Below are 17364 nucleotides of genomic sequence, written 5' to 3'. Positions count from 1 at the left end.
CCACACCTTTGTTTCATCACAAAACCGGAGAGCAACCTTTATCCAGTGAAGTCCACAAAGCATATTGCATGCAAAAAACAATTACACGACCTTCAGCAGCGTCAAGCAAGTTAATATTTCAGACATTTTCGGACAAGTAAACAACTATTGATTTAGAACCACAGAGAGTTACCACAAATTGCAAAGAAAACCTGTATTGCTCAGTTGGTAGAGCATGGCACTTGCACTGCCAGGGTTGTGGGTTCAATTCCTGGGGCCACATATACATAAAATGTATGCATGCATAACTGTAAGTCGCTTAGCATAAAAGCATCTCCAAAATGGAATATATTACAAAACAGGAGCTCCATCTACCATTTCAACATCATCAAATCACCTCTGCTTAGTCTAATACAGTGACAACTAAAAGATACCAGAAAAATTTAGTCCAATCAACATAAGCTAAATATGATGTGGATGCCCATGGTTCTGATTTATGTGTGTGTGTATTCGTGCAAGTAGAAAAAACATGTTGACTCACTCTACTTGTAGAGAAATGCCAATACCACCCTCCTCTCTTTCATGTTGACAAAACGGTCTATCATTCTGTCATACAATAAATGCTTTTATTTGTTGCTGTCCTATGCTACCTGGCTAAAATGCTTGCTTGCTAGCCTAACTTCCTTTTTTAAATTGTATTTATTTCTTTCACCTTTATTTAACCAGGTAGGCAAGTTGAGAACAAGTTCTCATTTACAATTGCAACCTGGCCAAGATAAAGCAAAGCAGTTCGACACATACAACAACACAGAGTTACACATGGAGTAAAACAAACATACAGTCAATAATACAGTAGAAAAATAAGTCTATATACGATGTGATCAAATGAGGTGAGATAAGGGAGGTAAAGGCAAAAAAAGGCCATGGTGGCGAAGTAAACACAATATAGCAAGTAAAACACTGGAATGGTAGATTTGCAGTGGAAGAATGTGCAAAGTAGAAATAGAAATAATGGAGTGCAAAGGAGCAAAATAAATAAATAAATACAGTAGGGAAAGAGGTAGTTGTTTGGGCTAAATTATAGATGGGCTATGAACAGGTGCAGTAATCTGGTAGCTGCTCTGACAGCTGGTGCTTAAAGCTAGTGAGGGAGATAAGTGTTTCCAGTATCAGAGATTCTTGTAGTTCGTTCCAGTCATTGGCAGCAGAGAACTGAAAGGAGAGGCGGCCAAAGGAAGAATTGGTTTTGGGGGTGACCATAGAGATATCCCTGCTGGAGCGCGTGCTACAGGTGGGTGCTGCTATGGTGACCAGCGAGCTGAGATAAGGGGGGACTTTACCTAGCAGGGTCTTGTAGATGACCTGGAGCCAGTGGGTTTGGCGACGAGTATGAAGCGAGGGCCAGCCAACGAGAGGGTACAGGTCGAAGTGGTGGGTAGTATATGGGGCTTCGTGACAAAACGGATGGCACTGTGATAGACTGCATCCAATTTATTGAGTAGGGTATTGGGGGCTGTTTTGTAAATTACATCGCCGAAGTCGAGGATCGGTAGGATGGTCAGTTTTAAGAGGGTACGTTTGGCAGCATGAGTGAAGGATGCTTTGTTGCGGCAGGTGCAGGCAGCGATCGGTTGAAGAGCATGCATTTAGTTTTACTTGTATTTAAGAGCAGTTGGAGGTCACGGAAGCAGAGTTGTACGGCATTGAAGCTCGTCTGGAGGTTAGTTAACACAGTGTCCAAAGAAGGGCCAGAAGTATACAGAATGGTGTCCTCTGCGTAGAGGTGGATCAGAGACTCACCAGCAGCAAGAGCGACGTCATTGATGTATACAGAGAAGAGAGTCGGCCCAAGAATTGAACCCTGTGGCACCCCCATAGAGACTGCCAGAGGCCCGGACAACAGGCCCTCTGATTTGACACACTTAACTCAGTCTGAGAAGTAGTTGGTGAACCAAGCGAGGCAAGAAACTAAGGCTATCGAGTCTGCCGATGAGGATGTGGTGATTGACAGAGTCGAAAGCCTTGGCCAGGTCAATGAATATGGCTGCACAATATTGTTTCTTAAGAAATCGTTTAGGACCTTGAGCGTGGCTGAGGTGCACCCATGACCAGCTCTGAAACCAGATTGCATAGCAGAGAAGGTGCAGTGGGAATCGAAATGGTCGGTAATCTGTTTGTTGACTTGACTTTCGAAGACCTTAGAAAGGCAGGGTAGGATAGATATAGGTCTGCAGCAGTTTGGGTCAAGAGTGTCCCCCCTTTGAAGAAGGGGATGACCGCAGCTGCTTTCCAATCTTTGGGAATCTCAGACGACACGAAAGAAAGGTTGAACAGGCTAGTAATAGGGGTTGCAACAATTTCAGCAGATGATTTTAGAAAGAAAGGGTCCAGATTGTCTAGCCCGGCTGTTTTGTAGGGGTCCAGATTTTGCAGCTCTTTCAGAACATCAGCTGACTGGATTTGGGAGAAGGAGAAATGGGGAAGGCTTGCGCGAGTTGCTGTTGGGGGTACAGTGCTGTTGCCCGGAGTAGGGGTAGCCAGGTGTAAAGCATGGCCAGCCGTAGAAAAATGCTTATTGAAATTCTCAATTATAGTGGATTTATCGGTGGTGACAGTTTCCTATCCTCAGTGCAGTGGGCAGCTGGGAGGAGGTTTTCTTATTCTCCATGGACTTTACAGTGTCCCAGAACTCTTTTGAGTTAGTGCTGCAGGAAGCAAATTTCCGTTTGAAAAACCTTGCCTTGGCTTTTCTAACTGCCTGTGTATATTGGTTTCTACCTTCCCTGAAAAGTTGCATATCACGGGGGCTGTTCGATGCTAATGCAGAACGCCATAGGATGTTTTGTGTTGGTTAAGGGCAGTCGGGTCTGGAGAGAACCAAGGGTTCCTGGTTCTATATTTCTTGAATGGGGCATGATTATTTAAGATGGTGAGGAAGGCATTTAAAAAAATAACCAGGCATCCTCTACTGACGGGATGAGGTCAATATCCTTCCAGGATACCCGGGCCAGGTCGATTAGAAAGGCCTGCTTGCTGAAGTGTTTCAGGGAGCGTTTGACAGTGATGAGTGGAGGTCGCTTGACCGCTGACCCATTACGGTTGCAGGCAATGAGGCAGTGATTGCTGAGATCTTGGTTGAAAACAGCAGAGGTGTATTTAGAGGGCAAGTTGGTTAGGATGATATCTATGAGGGTGCCCGTGTTTACGGCTTTGGGGTGGTACCTGGTAGGTTCATTGATCATTTGTGTGAGATTGAGGATATCAAGCTTAGATTGTAGGATGTATGGGGTGTTAAGCATGTTCCAGTTTAGTTCACCTAGCAGCAAGAGCTCTGAAGATAGATGTAGGGCAATCAGTTCACATATGGTGTCCAGAGCACAGCTGGGGGCCGAGGGTGGTCTATAGCAGGTGGCAATGGTGAGAGACTTGTTTTTATAGAGTTGGATTTTTAAAAGTAAAAGTTCAAATTGTTTGGGTACAGACCTGGATAGTAGGACAGAACTCTGCAGTAGATTGCAACACCACCCCTTTTGGCCGTTCAATCTTGTCTGAAAATGTTGTCGTTAGGGATGGAGATTTCAGAGTTTTTGGCGGCCTTCCTAAGCCAGGATTCAGACACGGCTAGGACATCCGGGTTGGCAGAGTGTGCTAAAGCAGTGAATAAAACAAACTTAGGGAGGAGGGGTTGGCAGAGTGTGCTAAAGCAGTGAATAAAACAAAGTTAGGGAGGAGGCTTCTAATGTTAACATGCATGAAATCTAGGATATTTCGGTTACAGAAGTCATCGAAAGAGAGCGCCTGGGGAATAGGATTGGAGCTAGGCAATGCAGGGCCTGGATTCACCTCTACATCACCAGAGGAACAGAGTAGGAGTAGGATAAGGGTACGGCTAAAAGCTATGAGAATTGGTTGTCTAAGACATGCGGAACAGAGAGTAAAAGGAGGTTTCTGGGGGCGATAAAATACCTTCAAGGTATAATGTACAGACAAAGGTATGGTAGAATGTGAATACAGTGGAGGTAAACCTAGGCATTGAGTGATGATCATAGGCAACGTTAGTTAGTTAACATTAGCCTTCTACATCTACTGTAGCAACATATTTAACTTCCATCCACTCAGGCCAGAGGCACAATGTATGAATTAATGGTTGGATCAGAATCGTCGTTATAATCATTGGCCAGTACGGAGAATTAAGTAAAACCACATGTCCAAATCCCTATCTCCATTCATGGATAATTTAGGAAAGGGACAATTTTAGCTAGCTGGCTAGCCACTGGAATTCAACAACACAACCAGATGCAACAATTCAAGTTGTTTCTGTCAATTACATATGCTCTCAATGCAATTTTATTAGATTGACTCCAAGTCCAAACTGACTTCCCATTACATTTTCTTTTGGTGCGGCAGGACCATTCACAGTTGAACTCACTCAGTTTAGCTCAATGCTGATTGGCCATTATGTTATACTTTTTTATCAAGGGAGGCCAAAATGCCCCCTGGCTTCTCTTGCATTCAATGCTACGGGCGGCAACAATGTCGTACTCCTTTGGACCAGACAGCATCAGATAGATGGCCAACACATACAGAGACAGGGGGTGATGTTTCGCCTCTTTCAAATTGAAGGACAATTATGAAACACAGAGAGACAAAATATACTTTATTTTATGTTTTTATATTTCTTTCTTGATACATTTTTAGAGAAAGTCTGGCTTCCTTTAGTATCCATGAATACACGCCACTGCCTAAATGGCAGGGAGCTCGGCCCCGTGATATACTGAGCTGTAGTCACCTCTGTAGCGCCTTGCCGTCTTTATGCTATGAATTTGTCTAGCCTCACGGTTCTGGTATTTCATGCTCTATGATTTGACATTTAAATTATGAGACAACGCTAGTTGATCACGTGACATGGATACTTTGCATATGGTTCTGCGGCTTTTACATAAATGTTGCGCCTTGCAAGCGAGGGCACTCAAGATGTGCGATGGTGCATTTAAAACTACACCTGTTGAGGATTTACAGGTAGATTCTGCGGAAATGCCACAATCCCTTAGATGAGTTCATCTAGCCCTGGCATACTGGGCAAGACTGAATGGTAGTACGGTAGATCATCCAACACTGACGATATTAGAAAACTGCTGGGACTATGAACGACATCAAAATAGGCTTTTTTTGTCCAGAGATTGGGAAAAGGGTTGATAAATATGGACTCAGGGACCTTGTTATAGTGCCATCTGTGGCAATAGGAAATGTGCCACCATGGTTTTATATAAGGCCACATGTTGATCATAGCTTGATGGAAGAAAATAAACAGTGGTGTGAAGAAGCTAATGTAGAAACAATAGTGGATCAGTATATTAGTACTCAGTTTTGTTCTTGCCTTGCAGTGTATACAGATGGTTCAAAGGATCCTATGAATGGGAAAACAGAAGAAGGTGTATTTATTCTTGAGTTCGATGTTAATATATGCAAGAGACTAACAAATGATGTATCAGTATATTCAATGAAGTGGTTGCGATAATTGTTGGATTGCAATGGACATAGGAGGTGCAACCAAGAAGAGTAGTAATATGTTCGGACTCTGTATTCGTTTTGTGTAGTTTAAAATCTGGAAAGTCAGAATGTGAGGCTTTATGGTTAGAAATATTTATGCTGTTGTTGGATTACAAAAGAATGGTATTGAAATTCAGTTCTGTTGGATTCCTGCTCATAATAGCAAAAAAGCATTGAAAAAAAAATATTGTGGATATACAGGTGCAGTTGGGAAGAGGGGAAATTAAAACATTTATTCTGAAAAATGGGTTAGATTGCTGGCGGAGACAATGGGGTGAAAGTAGTGATGGCAGAAATGTTTATAGTACAAGGAAATCTGTACGGGAGGTAGTGTCATATAATGGGAATAGAAGGGAGGACGTTATGTTGTGTTGGATGAGATTAGGGCATAATTTGTCTTTGAAATTGATAGGGAAACATGGTACTGGAATGTGTAATGGCTGTATGGTAGAGGAAACGTTTGAACATGTATTATTACTTTGTGACATGTATGATGTAGAATGAGAGGTTGTTTGACAGGGTCAGAGAGGTTGGACTTGAATGTGGAGTGGGTGATATTTTGGGTGGGGGTGATGGGAGTAGAGAGGTTTGTTAGGGAAATATTTATTTTCTTCGAAATTCGGAGTTAGTTAATTAAGAGAATATGGTGTTTTCGGTAGGTCGTGACCGGCCTCACACTCCAGTACAGTAGGTGGCGGTGTATGCACTTATCAGTTGGTTGCGATTCGCCAATCAAAACTTAAAGAAGAAGAATATCACGTGACATGGGTGGCTGAAGCACAACACAACATACGTGTCTGTCATGGTGGAGAAGAGAGCTTGAAATGTGAAATTCATAGAATCTGAAATAGCCATTTTAAATTTGCAATGGACATTGTGGTGTATTTGATTGCTGCAGCAATCCTTATTGTGTTGATCGTTTTTGCTGTGAAGGTACGAGGAAAAACAGAGGAAGGTAAGGAGTTAACTGTAGCTACCAAGCGTTCGGGTAACGACACCAATACTTAAACAGCTAACGTTAGCAATCGCGTTGCTATTCGTGTTTAACACTGGCTATTTATAAGTTAAAAGTAGAGGTTGTTTGGGTGTTTATTTCTTTTCCCTGTCACTTGCTCGTCATGACCTGTCAGTTCTCAATGTAGCTAACTAACGTTAGCTAGCTAGCTACTGCTGACTAAGGAACATGTTGATAACAAGTTTATTTACGTTATTTTTCTTGCTATATTTAAGTCTCCCTCCCCTATTCTCTTCCTCTACATTCTACTAGTAAACGTAATCGAGTCTATCTGTGCTCCCATTATCTACCTTCCCTGACTCCCTCCATTAACTCTTCCCCATGTCTCCTGCTCTTTACCTCTCCGCATATGTGCACTCGTTTTGGGCCTAAATTGACCCGATAATCTGTAATTGAACCCCCCCCCCCCCCTCTCTCTCCAGCTGATCGTGAACAGAGGCAGGATGTGTTGGCTCGGGTGGCAGCTCCTCGCCCGCAGGTGGCCGAGGAGCGTGGGGCGGGCATGCCCCGGCGCCGTAGAAATCTCAACAGCAGGGTAATGGCCCAGAGGCGAGCCCAGAGGGACGCATCCGACAACGGTAACACATCTGACATACACACACACACACACACATGAGTATCACATGTGTTTCTACTGTGAAATTAAGTTTCATAAATGAAGTGAATGCTCCTTCAGAAGACAGCCCTGTAGAAGAAGTGGCTGTAGAGGAACAGGAAGACGAGGAGGAACAGCAGTTCCAGGCTACTGGGAAGCTTGGAGCCAAGAAGCAGAGGAAACTGGAGGAGAAACAAGCCAAACGGGCTCAGAGAGAGGTATTACCACTCTCTGGAACAGCTGGAGAACAGTTCTCCATTGGAGATTGTCCATTATATGTTATCAGTAGCATGTCAATCAACAGTAGGGCCAGGACGATACCAGTATCACAATACTTGTTAGTATTGTGGCAAGGAAACAAAACATGAAGCGGATTTAACTTCTTTAGGAAAACAGCCCTAATGTTGGAAACAAACATAATTATGTTGTCATCCAGTGTCACATTTATTTTCCAGCTATAGCACACAATATTTTACCCTGCTGGTCATCTATGAACATCTTGGCCATGTTCTGTTATAATCTCCACCTGGCACAGCCAGAAGAGGACTGGCCACCCCTCATAGCCTGGTTCCTCTCTAAGTTTCTTTCTAGGTTCTGGCCTTTCTAGGGAGTTTTTCCTAGCCATCGTGCTTCTACACCTGCATTGCTTGCTGTTTGGAGTTTTAGGCTGGGTTTCTGTACAGCACTTTGTGACATCAGCTGATGGGCTTTATAAATAAATTTGATTTGAATTTGATTTGATTTTACATACAGCAGTTTTTTTAAAGGACCAAAGAGTTTGATCTGCTTCTTGTTTTCCTGTTTGCCATGAACAAAAATATTGCCTCACAATAATATTGCTCTAGTCAATAGTCTACAATGGCGTTCTCCTTTCAGCAGCACTGCTTCTTCTCTCAGCTGCAATGCTGTGATAGAACCAGGCAGGTGAAGGGCATCCACCATATTGCTTTGACCCACCCTGCGTTTTCAAATCATTGTATTTTATGTTTGCAAGTGTTCTTCTTGGCGACTGGGTTTGATGCTGTGTTCCTCAGGCTGAGCTGGCAGAGAGAGAGGAAAGGAAGAAAATGCAGGAGCTCCGAGAGCAGGAGAGAAGCAAGGAGGATGAGAAAGAGAGACAACAGGAGAAGAAAGAGGTAATAAACACACACTATCTCACTCTTTTGAACACAGATGCAGGTAGACACATCACTTCTTATTCCCATTCTTGCACTCATTCCTTCTTTCTCCTATTATTATTTTCTGTTTAGGAGGAAGAGGAGCGGCGGGCCAAAGAGGAGCAGGAGAAGGAGGAGGAAGAGGAGTACCTAAGGCTCAAACAGTCCTTTGTCGTCGAGGAGCAGGGTGAAGCTGATGATGTCACAGAGGAAGAGGTAGTTTACTAGTGTATTCACATAGTTCGGTTTAGGTGGCTGTCGACATAAACCCGTTTTTATCAAGTAGATTGGGGCTGGGCAAATGGCGGCCCACTGTCCCCCTTTTGTTGGCCCAGGGAGGGAGAAAGAAAGGAGAGAGCGAACAAAAATATAAACGCAACATGTAAAGTGTTGTTTTCATGAGCTGAAATAAAAGATCCCATACATTTTCCATACGCACAAAAAGCTTTTCTCTAAAGTGTTGTGCCGTATGTCCACAAATTTGTTTACATCCCTGTTAGTGAGCATTTCTCTTTTGCCAAGATAATCCATTTACCTGACTGGTGTGGTATATCAAGAAGCTGATTAAACAGCATGATCATTACACAGGTGCACCCTGAGCTGATGACAATAAAAGACCACTATAACGTTTTCAAGGGAGCGTGCAGTTGGTTTGCTGACTGCAGGAATGTCCACCAGAGCTGTTGGCAGACAATTTACTGTTAATTTCTCAACCATAAGCCACCTTAGCAAGCTATTCTAGTCTAGCTTTTCCTGCATGGGAGCTAAGGAGCATTTTTATTACCTGAAAGATAGGTAGGCTATTATATATACTCTCAATTTAGAACAGGATTATCTAGTTTGGATAAAATTTCAATGGCGTTGGGAGAGACTGCTAGAGAGTGCCTGCGGGTGCATTGATTTTAAAGCAATGATATTCGACTGATAGGCTGTTTTAAAAACTCAGCAGCTGCAATAATAAAATAAATCGTTATAATTAAAAAACAAGGTCACCCCCGAAAGCCAGATGGAGTTGGGTAAATGAGACAAGCATTCTGTCTTTTTATATTACTGTAGTGTAGGTTATGCTGCAGCAAATGTAGACCTACCTGTCAAAATAAAAACATTTTGTAACCGTGAGATGATAGGTCTCCATGCATTGTGAACTGCGCTCCATACTGAGATGGGCTGTCTGTCCTCACCTGAATGGTTGATTCATCATGCAGAGGCCGTAGAGAAGCCACATTTAGACACCGCATGTAATTTAACAGTTCCATTTCACACTATGTTGTTCATGTAAATAATTTACCGGTTTCTCGTAGTTATTTATCCCGGGAAAAGGGAGTAGTTTTGGGCGGTAAATCTCGGTAACCTGGATTCCTGGCATCAAATCCCTATTTTATGTAAATGTTTGTTCTTTTTTTATAGTCACGCAACCTTCTACAAGAGTTCATCCAGTACATTAAGGTATGAGCAGGAACCTAACCAGTACCATATACACTGTGTACAAAACTTTAGGAAAACCTTCCTAATATTGAGTTGCACCACCTTTTTCCTGCAGAACAGCCTCAATTTGTCAGGGCATGGAGACCCCCAGCTCCGCTAAAACGTTTAACAACAATGTGCTGTTTTCAAGGGAATGTTAAATAAATGTTATCTATTTGGTTTTAACATCATAACCTCTTGAAGAGAATAGTCAGATCTACCACAGTTCTGATTATTCCACATTTAGCTCTATCATAGTTATAGGCTATAGCAATTAAGTGCATGCTTTTCATGATCAATTGATCATGTCATTTCAGAAGCGTGAGGATAGCCTAACCATTTTTTTATTTTTTAACTTTATTGGACTTATGTCATCACCACTAGATGGCAAGCAAATGAAACACTTTGGATAAAGTCATCTAGTTTATCCCCTGAATGTTAACTAACCATATTGACATGATCTGTTATTAGCTAGGTAGCCAATTTGACATTGTCCATTAATCAATGTAGCCTGTCTGTCCACAGCAATTGTGATTAAACACTCTTAAAAACAATGTTGAAAGGGAATAGTGTTAACTTAATTAGGTAGACCTACGTTGGTTGGAGAAAAAAATCCATTACCACTACAGTGCATTCATGGGACGGCAGATAGCCTAGTGGTTAGTGCATTGGGCCAGTTGCTAGATCGAAGGTTGCTAGATTGAATCCCCGAGCTGACAAGGTAAAAAGCTGTTGTTCTGCCCCTGAACAAGGCACCCCACTGTTCCTAGGCTGTAATTGTAAATAAGAATTTGTTCTTAACTGACTTGCCTAGTTAAATAAAGGTTAACTAAAAAAGATACATTCAAAGTATTTATACCCCTTAGTCCACATTTAGTTCTTACAGCCTGAATTCAAAATTGATTAAATATGTTTTAATCCTCACCCATCTACACACAAAATCTCATAATGAAAAAGTGAAAAGTTTTTAGAATTGTTTGCAGATTTATTGAAAATGAAATAGATATCTAATTTACGTAACTATTTACACCCCTTTGCTTTGACACTACAAATGGAGTTCAGGTGCATCCAATTTCCTTTGATCAACCTTGATGTCACTACAACTTGATTGGAGTTCACCTGTGGCCAATTAAATTGTTTGGACATGATTTAGAAAGAAACACCTGTCTATATACAGTACCAGTCAAAGGTTTGGATACACCTACTCATTCAATGGTTTTTCATTATTTTGACTATTTTCTACATTGTAGAAAAATAGTGAAGACATCAAAACTATGAAATAACATGTGGAATCATGTAGTAATCAAAAAAGGGTTAAACAAATCACAATATATTTTATATTCTTAAAAGTAGGCACCCTTTGCCTTGATGACAGCTTTGCACACTCTTGGTATTCTCTCAATCATCTTCATGAGGTTGTCACCTGGAATGCTTTTCCAACAGTCTTGGAATGAGTTCCCACGTGTGCTGAGCACTTGTTGGCTGCTTTTCCTTCACGCTGCGGTCCAACTCAACCCAAACCGTCTCAATTGGGTTGAGGTCAGATGATTGTGGAGGCCAGGTCATCTGATGCAGCATTCCATCACTCTCCTTCTTGGTCAAATAGCCCTTACACAGCCTGGAGGTGTGTTTGGTCATGATGTCATTGTCCTGTTTAAAAACAAATGATAGTCCCACTAAGCGCAAACCAGAATGCTGTGGTAGCCATCCTGGTTAAGTGTGCCTGGAATTTTAAATAAATCCCTGACAGTGTCACCAGCAAAGCACACCATCACACCTCCTCCATGCTTCACGGTGGGAACCACACATACAGAGATTATCCGTTCAACAAATCTGTGTCTCAAAGACATGGTGGTTGGAACCAAAAATCTCAAATTTGGACGACTCAGACCAAAGGAGAGATTTCCACCAGTATAATGTCAATTGCTCATGTTTCTTGGCCCAAGCAAGTCTCTTCTTATTGGTGTCATTTAGTAGTTTCTTTGTAGAAATTGTGAAGGCATGATTCACGCAGTCTCCTCTGAATAGTTGATGTGTCTGTTACTTGAACTCTAAAGCATTTATTTGGGCTGCAGTCTGAGGTGCAGTTAATTGCCTATTTCTGACGCTGGTAATGAACTTATCCTCTGCAGCAGAGGTAACTCTGGATCTTCATTTCCTATGGAGGTCCTCATGAGGGCCAGTTTCATCCTAGCGCTTGGTTTTTGTGACTGCACTTGAAATGTTCAAAGTTCTTGAAATATTCCGTATTGACTGGCATTCATTTCTTAAAGTAATGACTGTCATTTCTCTGCTTATGAGCTGTTCTTGCCGTAATATGGACTTGGTATTTTACCAAATAGGGCTATCTTCTGTATACCACCCCTACCTTGTCACAACACATCTGATCGTCTCAAACGCATAAAGAAGGAAAGATATTCCACAAATTAACTTTTAACAAGGCACACCTGTTAATTGAAATGCATTCCAGGTGACTACCTCATGAAGCTGGTTGAGAGAATGCCAAGAGTGCAAAGCTGTCATCAAAGCAAAGGGTGACTACTTTCAAGAATCTCAAATATAAAATATATTTAGATATTTTTTGGTTACTACATAAATCCATATGTGTTATTTCAGAATTATTCTACAATGTAGAAAATTGTGAAAATAATGAAAAACCCTAGAATGAGTAGGTGTGTCAACTTTTGACTGGTACTGTAAGGTTCCACAATTTTTGAGGCATGCCAGAGCAGAAACTATACCATGAAATCCAAGGAACTGTTCATAGAACTCAGAGAATTGTAATGCGGCATGTATCTGGGGAAGGGTATACAACTATTACTAGAGTGTTGAACGTTTCCAAGAGCACATTGATCTAAGTCGTTGGAAAATTGACAAAATATGGAACTACCCAGACTCTGCCTAGAGCTGGCCGTCCGACCAAACTGAGCAACTGGGGTAAGAAGGACCTTGGTCAGGGAGGTGACCAATAACCCAATGATCACTCTGACAGAACTACAGAGTTCCTTGGCTGAGATGGTAGAACCTGCCAGAAGGACAAGTCTTTACAGTACTTCACCAATCTGTGCATTATGGGTGAGTGGCCCAACAGAAACCACTCCTGAGATAAAAAGCACATGACACCACGCCTGGAGTTTGCAAAAAGGCATGGGAAAGCCTCAGAGCATAAGGCAAAGTATTATGTGGACTGATAATTCAAATTGAACTATTTGTCCTGAATGCAAAACACTGTGTGTGGAGAAAGACTGGTGTGAGCTGTGCCTGGTTAACACTATCCCTACCATGAAGCATGGTGGTGGCAGCATCATGCTATGGGATGGTTTTCAGCGACAGGGAGACTGGTAAGGATAGAGAGAACAATGAAAGGAGCCAAATCCGTAATGAGAACCTCCCCCAGCGTGCAAACGACCTTAGACTGGGGCGAAGATTTCCATTCCAATAAGACAATGACCCCAAGCATACAGCCAAAGCAACACTGAAATGGCTTCAGAACATGAATGTGAAATGTTCTTGAGTGGCCCAGTCTTGAATCTTATTTAAAATCTGTGGAAAGTCTTGAAGATTGCTATTCACCGCCACTCTCCATCCAACTTGACAGAGGTTGAAAAAATCCTTGAGGAAGAATGGGAGAAAATTCCCAAATCCAGATGTGCAAAGCTGATACATGCCTACCAAAGATGACTCAAAGCTGTAATTGGTGCTTCTACAAAGTATTGACTCAGGGGTGTGAATACTTATGTAAATTAGATATTTCTGTATTTTATTTTCTATAGATTTCTAAAAACATGTTTTTACTTTGTCATTATGGGATATTGTGTGTAGATAGGTGAGGAAAGAATCTATAATCAATTTTGAATTCAGGCTCTAACACAACAAAATGTGGAATACGTCGAGGTATGAATAGTTTCTGTTTAGCCAACTGTGCAACATTTCTACCGGTAGATTGCAATGTAATATTTGTATTTTATTGCATTTTTTTATTTAACTAGTCAAGTAAATTAAGCACAAATTATTATTTAACAAGAGTCAAAAGGCCTCCTACGGGGACCTGGGCTCGGATTAAAAATGTAGGATCAAACATGCAACACGAGACACCACAAATCTACATAAAGAGAGACCGAAGACAACACAGCATGGCTGCAACACAATATGCGTAAACATGATCAGCTAACAGGGCAGGGCAGTCGAGCCCTTCTTGACATGCAGAGCCCACAAAGGATGGGAAATTATCCTAAACCACTCACACTGAGGTATAGTTAACTTCACTTGTATTTTAGATCGCCCAAATGTCAACTTAATTGTAGCCAATATTAAGAGAGATCGTGAGGCTATCGTCTTGTACACTTGAAGTAAGAAGTTTACATACATCTTGGCCAAATACATTTAAACTTAATTTTTCATCATTCCTGACATTTAATCCTAGTACAAATTCCCTGTTTTAGGTCAGTTAGGATCACCACTTTATTTTAAGAATGTGAAATATCAGAATAATAGTAGTGATTTATTTCAGCTTTTATTTATTTCATCACATACCCAGTGGGTCAGAAGTTACATACACTCAATTAGTATTTGGTAGCATTGCCTTTTAAATTGTAGCCTTCTACAAGCTTCCCACAGTAAGTTGGGTGAATTTTGACCCATTCCTTTTGACCCCAGGTTTGTAGGCCTCCTTGCTCGCACACGCTTTTTCAGTTCTGCCCACAACATTTCTATAAGATTAAGGTGAGTGCTTTTTTATGGCCACTCCAATACCTTGACTTTGTTGTCCCTAAGCCATTTTGCCACAACTTTGGAAGTATGCTTGGGATCACTGTCTATTTTGAAGACCCATTTGCGACCAAGCTTAAACTTCCTGACTGATGTCTTGAGCTATTGCTTCAATATATCCACATAATTTTCCTTCCTCATGATGACATCTATTATGTGAAGTGCACCAGTCCCTCCTGCAGCAAAGCACCCCCACAACATGATGCTGCCAGCCCTGTGGTTCACGGTTAGGAGGATGTTCTTCGGCTTGCAAGCATCCCCCTTTTCCCTCCAAACATAACGATGGTCATTATAGCCAAACAGTTCTTTTTTTGTTTCATCAGACCAGAGGACATTTTCCAAAAAGTATGATCTTTGTTCCTATGGGCAGTTGCAAACCGTAGTCTGGCTTTATTATGGCGGTTTTGGAGCAGTGGCTTCTTCCTTGCTGAGCGGCCTTTCAGGTTATGTCAATATAGGACTCATTTTACTGTGGATATAGAGGCTTTTGTACCTGTTTCCTCCAGCATCTTTACAAGGTTATTTGCTGTTGTTCTGGGATTGATTTGCACTTTTCGCAGCAAAGTAAGTTCATCTCTAGGAGACAGAACGCGTCTCCTTCCTGAGCGGTATGATGGCTGTGTCGTCCCATGGTGTTTATTTGTGTACTATTGTTTGTACAGCTGGACGTGGTAACGGCAGGCGTTTGGAAATTTCTCCCAAGGATGAACCAGACTTGTGGTCTACAACTTTTCTTAGGTCTTGGCTGATTTCTTTTGATTTTCCCATGATGTCAAGCAAAGAGGCACTGAGTTTGAAGGGAGGCCTTGAAATACATCCACAGGTACACCTCCAATTGACTCAATGCTGTCAATTAGCCTATCAGAAGCTTCTAAAGCCATGACATCCATTTTCTGGAATTGTCCATGCTGTTTAAAGGCACAGTCAACTTAGTGTATGTAAACTTCTGACCCACTGGAATTGTGATACCGTGAAATAATCTGTCTGTAAACAATTGTTGGAAAAATTATTTGTCATGCACAAAGTAGATGTCCTAACCAACTTGCCAAAACTATAGTTTGTTAACAAGAAATTAATGGAGTGGTTGAAAAGTAGTTTTGTCTCCAACCTAAGTGTATGTTAACTTCTGACTTCAACTGTATCTGAAATCACATGATCAATTGATGTTTACTGGTGATGAAAAGCATGCAGGTAGGCTATTTGCTGTATAATTATGATGATAGAGCTACAGTAAATGTCAGCAATTGTTTTGTATGGAATAATCAAATGTGTAGTTCTGACTGCTGTTCAAGAGGTGATGTACAACCAAATGCATAACATTTATTCAACATTCCCTTGAAAAAGGCACACAGTTGTCAATGGTTTTAGCAGAGCAGGGGGTCTCCTTGCCCCGCTACAGGCAAGTCGATTGCTCTGCACCTTATTGTGACATTTTATTGTTAACAACGTATAGGTTTTTTTACCCTCTTTTCCTCTGGTTATCTCTCAGGACTCCAAGGTAGTACTGCTGGAAGACCTGGCGTCACACTTTGGAATGCGCACACAGGTGATGGCAGGAAAATTTATCAAAGGGTGCCATGAGTGCAGGACTATGATTCCTGCACTCAATGGTCTGTTCTCATTTTGAAATATGTGTGTCAGATTGTGTCTCCACAAGGTTCAAGGTTATATTAGTGTTTTTGTGGTGGTTGAGAGAAGGGAGATTGGTCATCATAACTAATCTTTGCTCACAGGATGCAATTGCGAGACTGCAGGACCTCTTAGCTGATGGTGAACTCACAGGTAAGTGAATAAAAGTGTGTGCCAATATTAACATTATTTCTCTGAGTAAATGAGTACCGTCAGGCACTCTTGCTTCTGTAGCTGTCTGACCGTCTTTATTCTCATTATTTTCTTCAGGAGTGATTGACGATAGAGGGAAGTTTATCTCCATCACGCCAGAAGAGTTAAACGCTGTGGCTCAGTTCATCAAACAGAGAGGGAGGGTCTCTATCAGTGAGCTGGCCCAAGCTAGTAACTCACTCATCAACCTCACGCCCGAGATACGAAACACCGCCTAATGGGGAATATACAGACACACACACAAGCAAAACACATTGAGGACATATTTTGACAAAGCTAGAAACTCCCTCATCAATCTACAGTAAACCCTGAAATATTCAATGCTGCCAGATTTGTGATGCCAAACTCGGATAAGTAATGAAGCATAAACAAACAGATTAGACAACACTCATGCTGGTACAGACTCAGAATTATAATTTCATACACTGAATTATTGGATTATTTTGAGTGTTCTCATTATACTCAGTATACAGACTGTATATGAATAAAGTCGACATGTGAATTGGATTTTGGATGTTTCCTCTTTTTATTATGTCTATTTCCAGCCCATATTTATTTGTATCTTAAATTCCGCCATATTACCCACTGTTATACCTTGAGTAAGTTGCACATTATTGCAATCTTAGAGCAGATTTATGTTCCAGATTTCTTAGCATATTGTTGATTCCTTGGTGGGATAAATATGAACCTGTCAGAGACGGGTATGTAATTGTACAGTATGCAAAAATACTAATATACGCTTTGTTGGATTTGCTAGTTAATTACATAATATCCCTGACTAATTGTTTGCACACCGTTGCACTCGGGTCGTCAGTAGTTACCACAGCCACAAAGTCATAAACCAATTTATCCTTTAAAAATATGATTTTGCACCTAACCTTAGTGGTGTCGTTAGCTCCAAGCCTAACCGTAATCTTAAATAAAGACCAAAAGACACATGATTGTTTTCAGGAAGTTTTACGATATAGCCTTTGTGGCTGTGGTAACTAGTGACA

The 17364-nt window shown here is 41.4% G+C and overlaps 1 protein-coding gene across 3 annotated transcripts; it reads left to right on the top strand.

The window, feature by feature from the left end:
• The first annotated feature begins 6280 nt into the window (after positions 1-6280).
• On the top strand, positions 6281-16876 carry LOC135517941 (DDRGK domain-containing protein 1-like). 3 transcript variants are annotated; one of them, XM_064942678.1, is made up of 9 exons: positions 6281-6484; positions 6967-7122; positions 7224-7357; positions 8174-8275; positions 8390-8512; positions 9704-9742; positions 16017-16073; positions 16261-16309; positions 16427-16876. In XM_064942678.1, the coding sequence occupies exons 1-9, from the start codon at positions 6397-6399 to the stop codon at positions 16585-16587; spliced, it is 909 nt and encodes a 302-aa protein (XP_064798750.1). In that variant the 5' UTR covers positions 6281-6396; the 3' UTR covers positions 16588-16876. The 3 variants fall into 3 exon arrangements, with proteins under 3 accessions (XP_064798750.1, XP_064798751.1, XP_064798749.1); XM_064942677.1 differs by having other exon boundaries at positions 6282-6484; positions 7221-7357; XM_064942679.1 differs by lacking the exon at positions 9704-9742 and having other exon boundaries at positions 7221-7357.
• Positions 16877-17364: the final 488 nt, after the last annotated feature.

This window comes from Oncorhynchus masou, chromosome 28, assembly GCF_036934945.1.
Source record: "Oncorhynchus masou masou isolate Uvic2021 chromosome 28, UVic_Omas_1.1, whole genome shotgun sequence".
Classification (NCBI taxonomy): Eukaryota; Metazoa; Chordata; class Actinopteri; order Salmoniformes; family Salmonidae; genus Oncorhynchus; species Oncorhynchus masou.
The sequence above is the reverse complement of the archived record's forward strand: the minus strand, read 5'-3'. Positions and strand labels throughout refer to the sequence as shown.

Excerpts from the sequence above, each read along its gene's own strand:
- LOC135517941 (XM_064942677.1), top strand. The coding sequence starts at position 6,397 with ATGGACATTGTGGTGTATTTGATTGCTGCAGCAATCCTTATTGTGTTG. Across the intron at positions 9,743-16,016 it reads AGTTCATCCAGTACATTAAG|GACTCCAAGGTAGTACTGCT; the intron begins GTATGAGCAGGA and ends GTTATCTCTCAG. Across the intron at positions 16,310-16,426 it reads AGCTGATGGTGAACTCACAG|GAGTGATTGACGATAGAGGG; the intron begins GTAAGTGAATAA and ends TATTTTCTTCAG.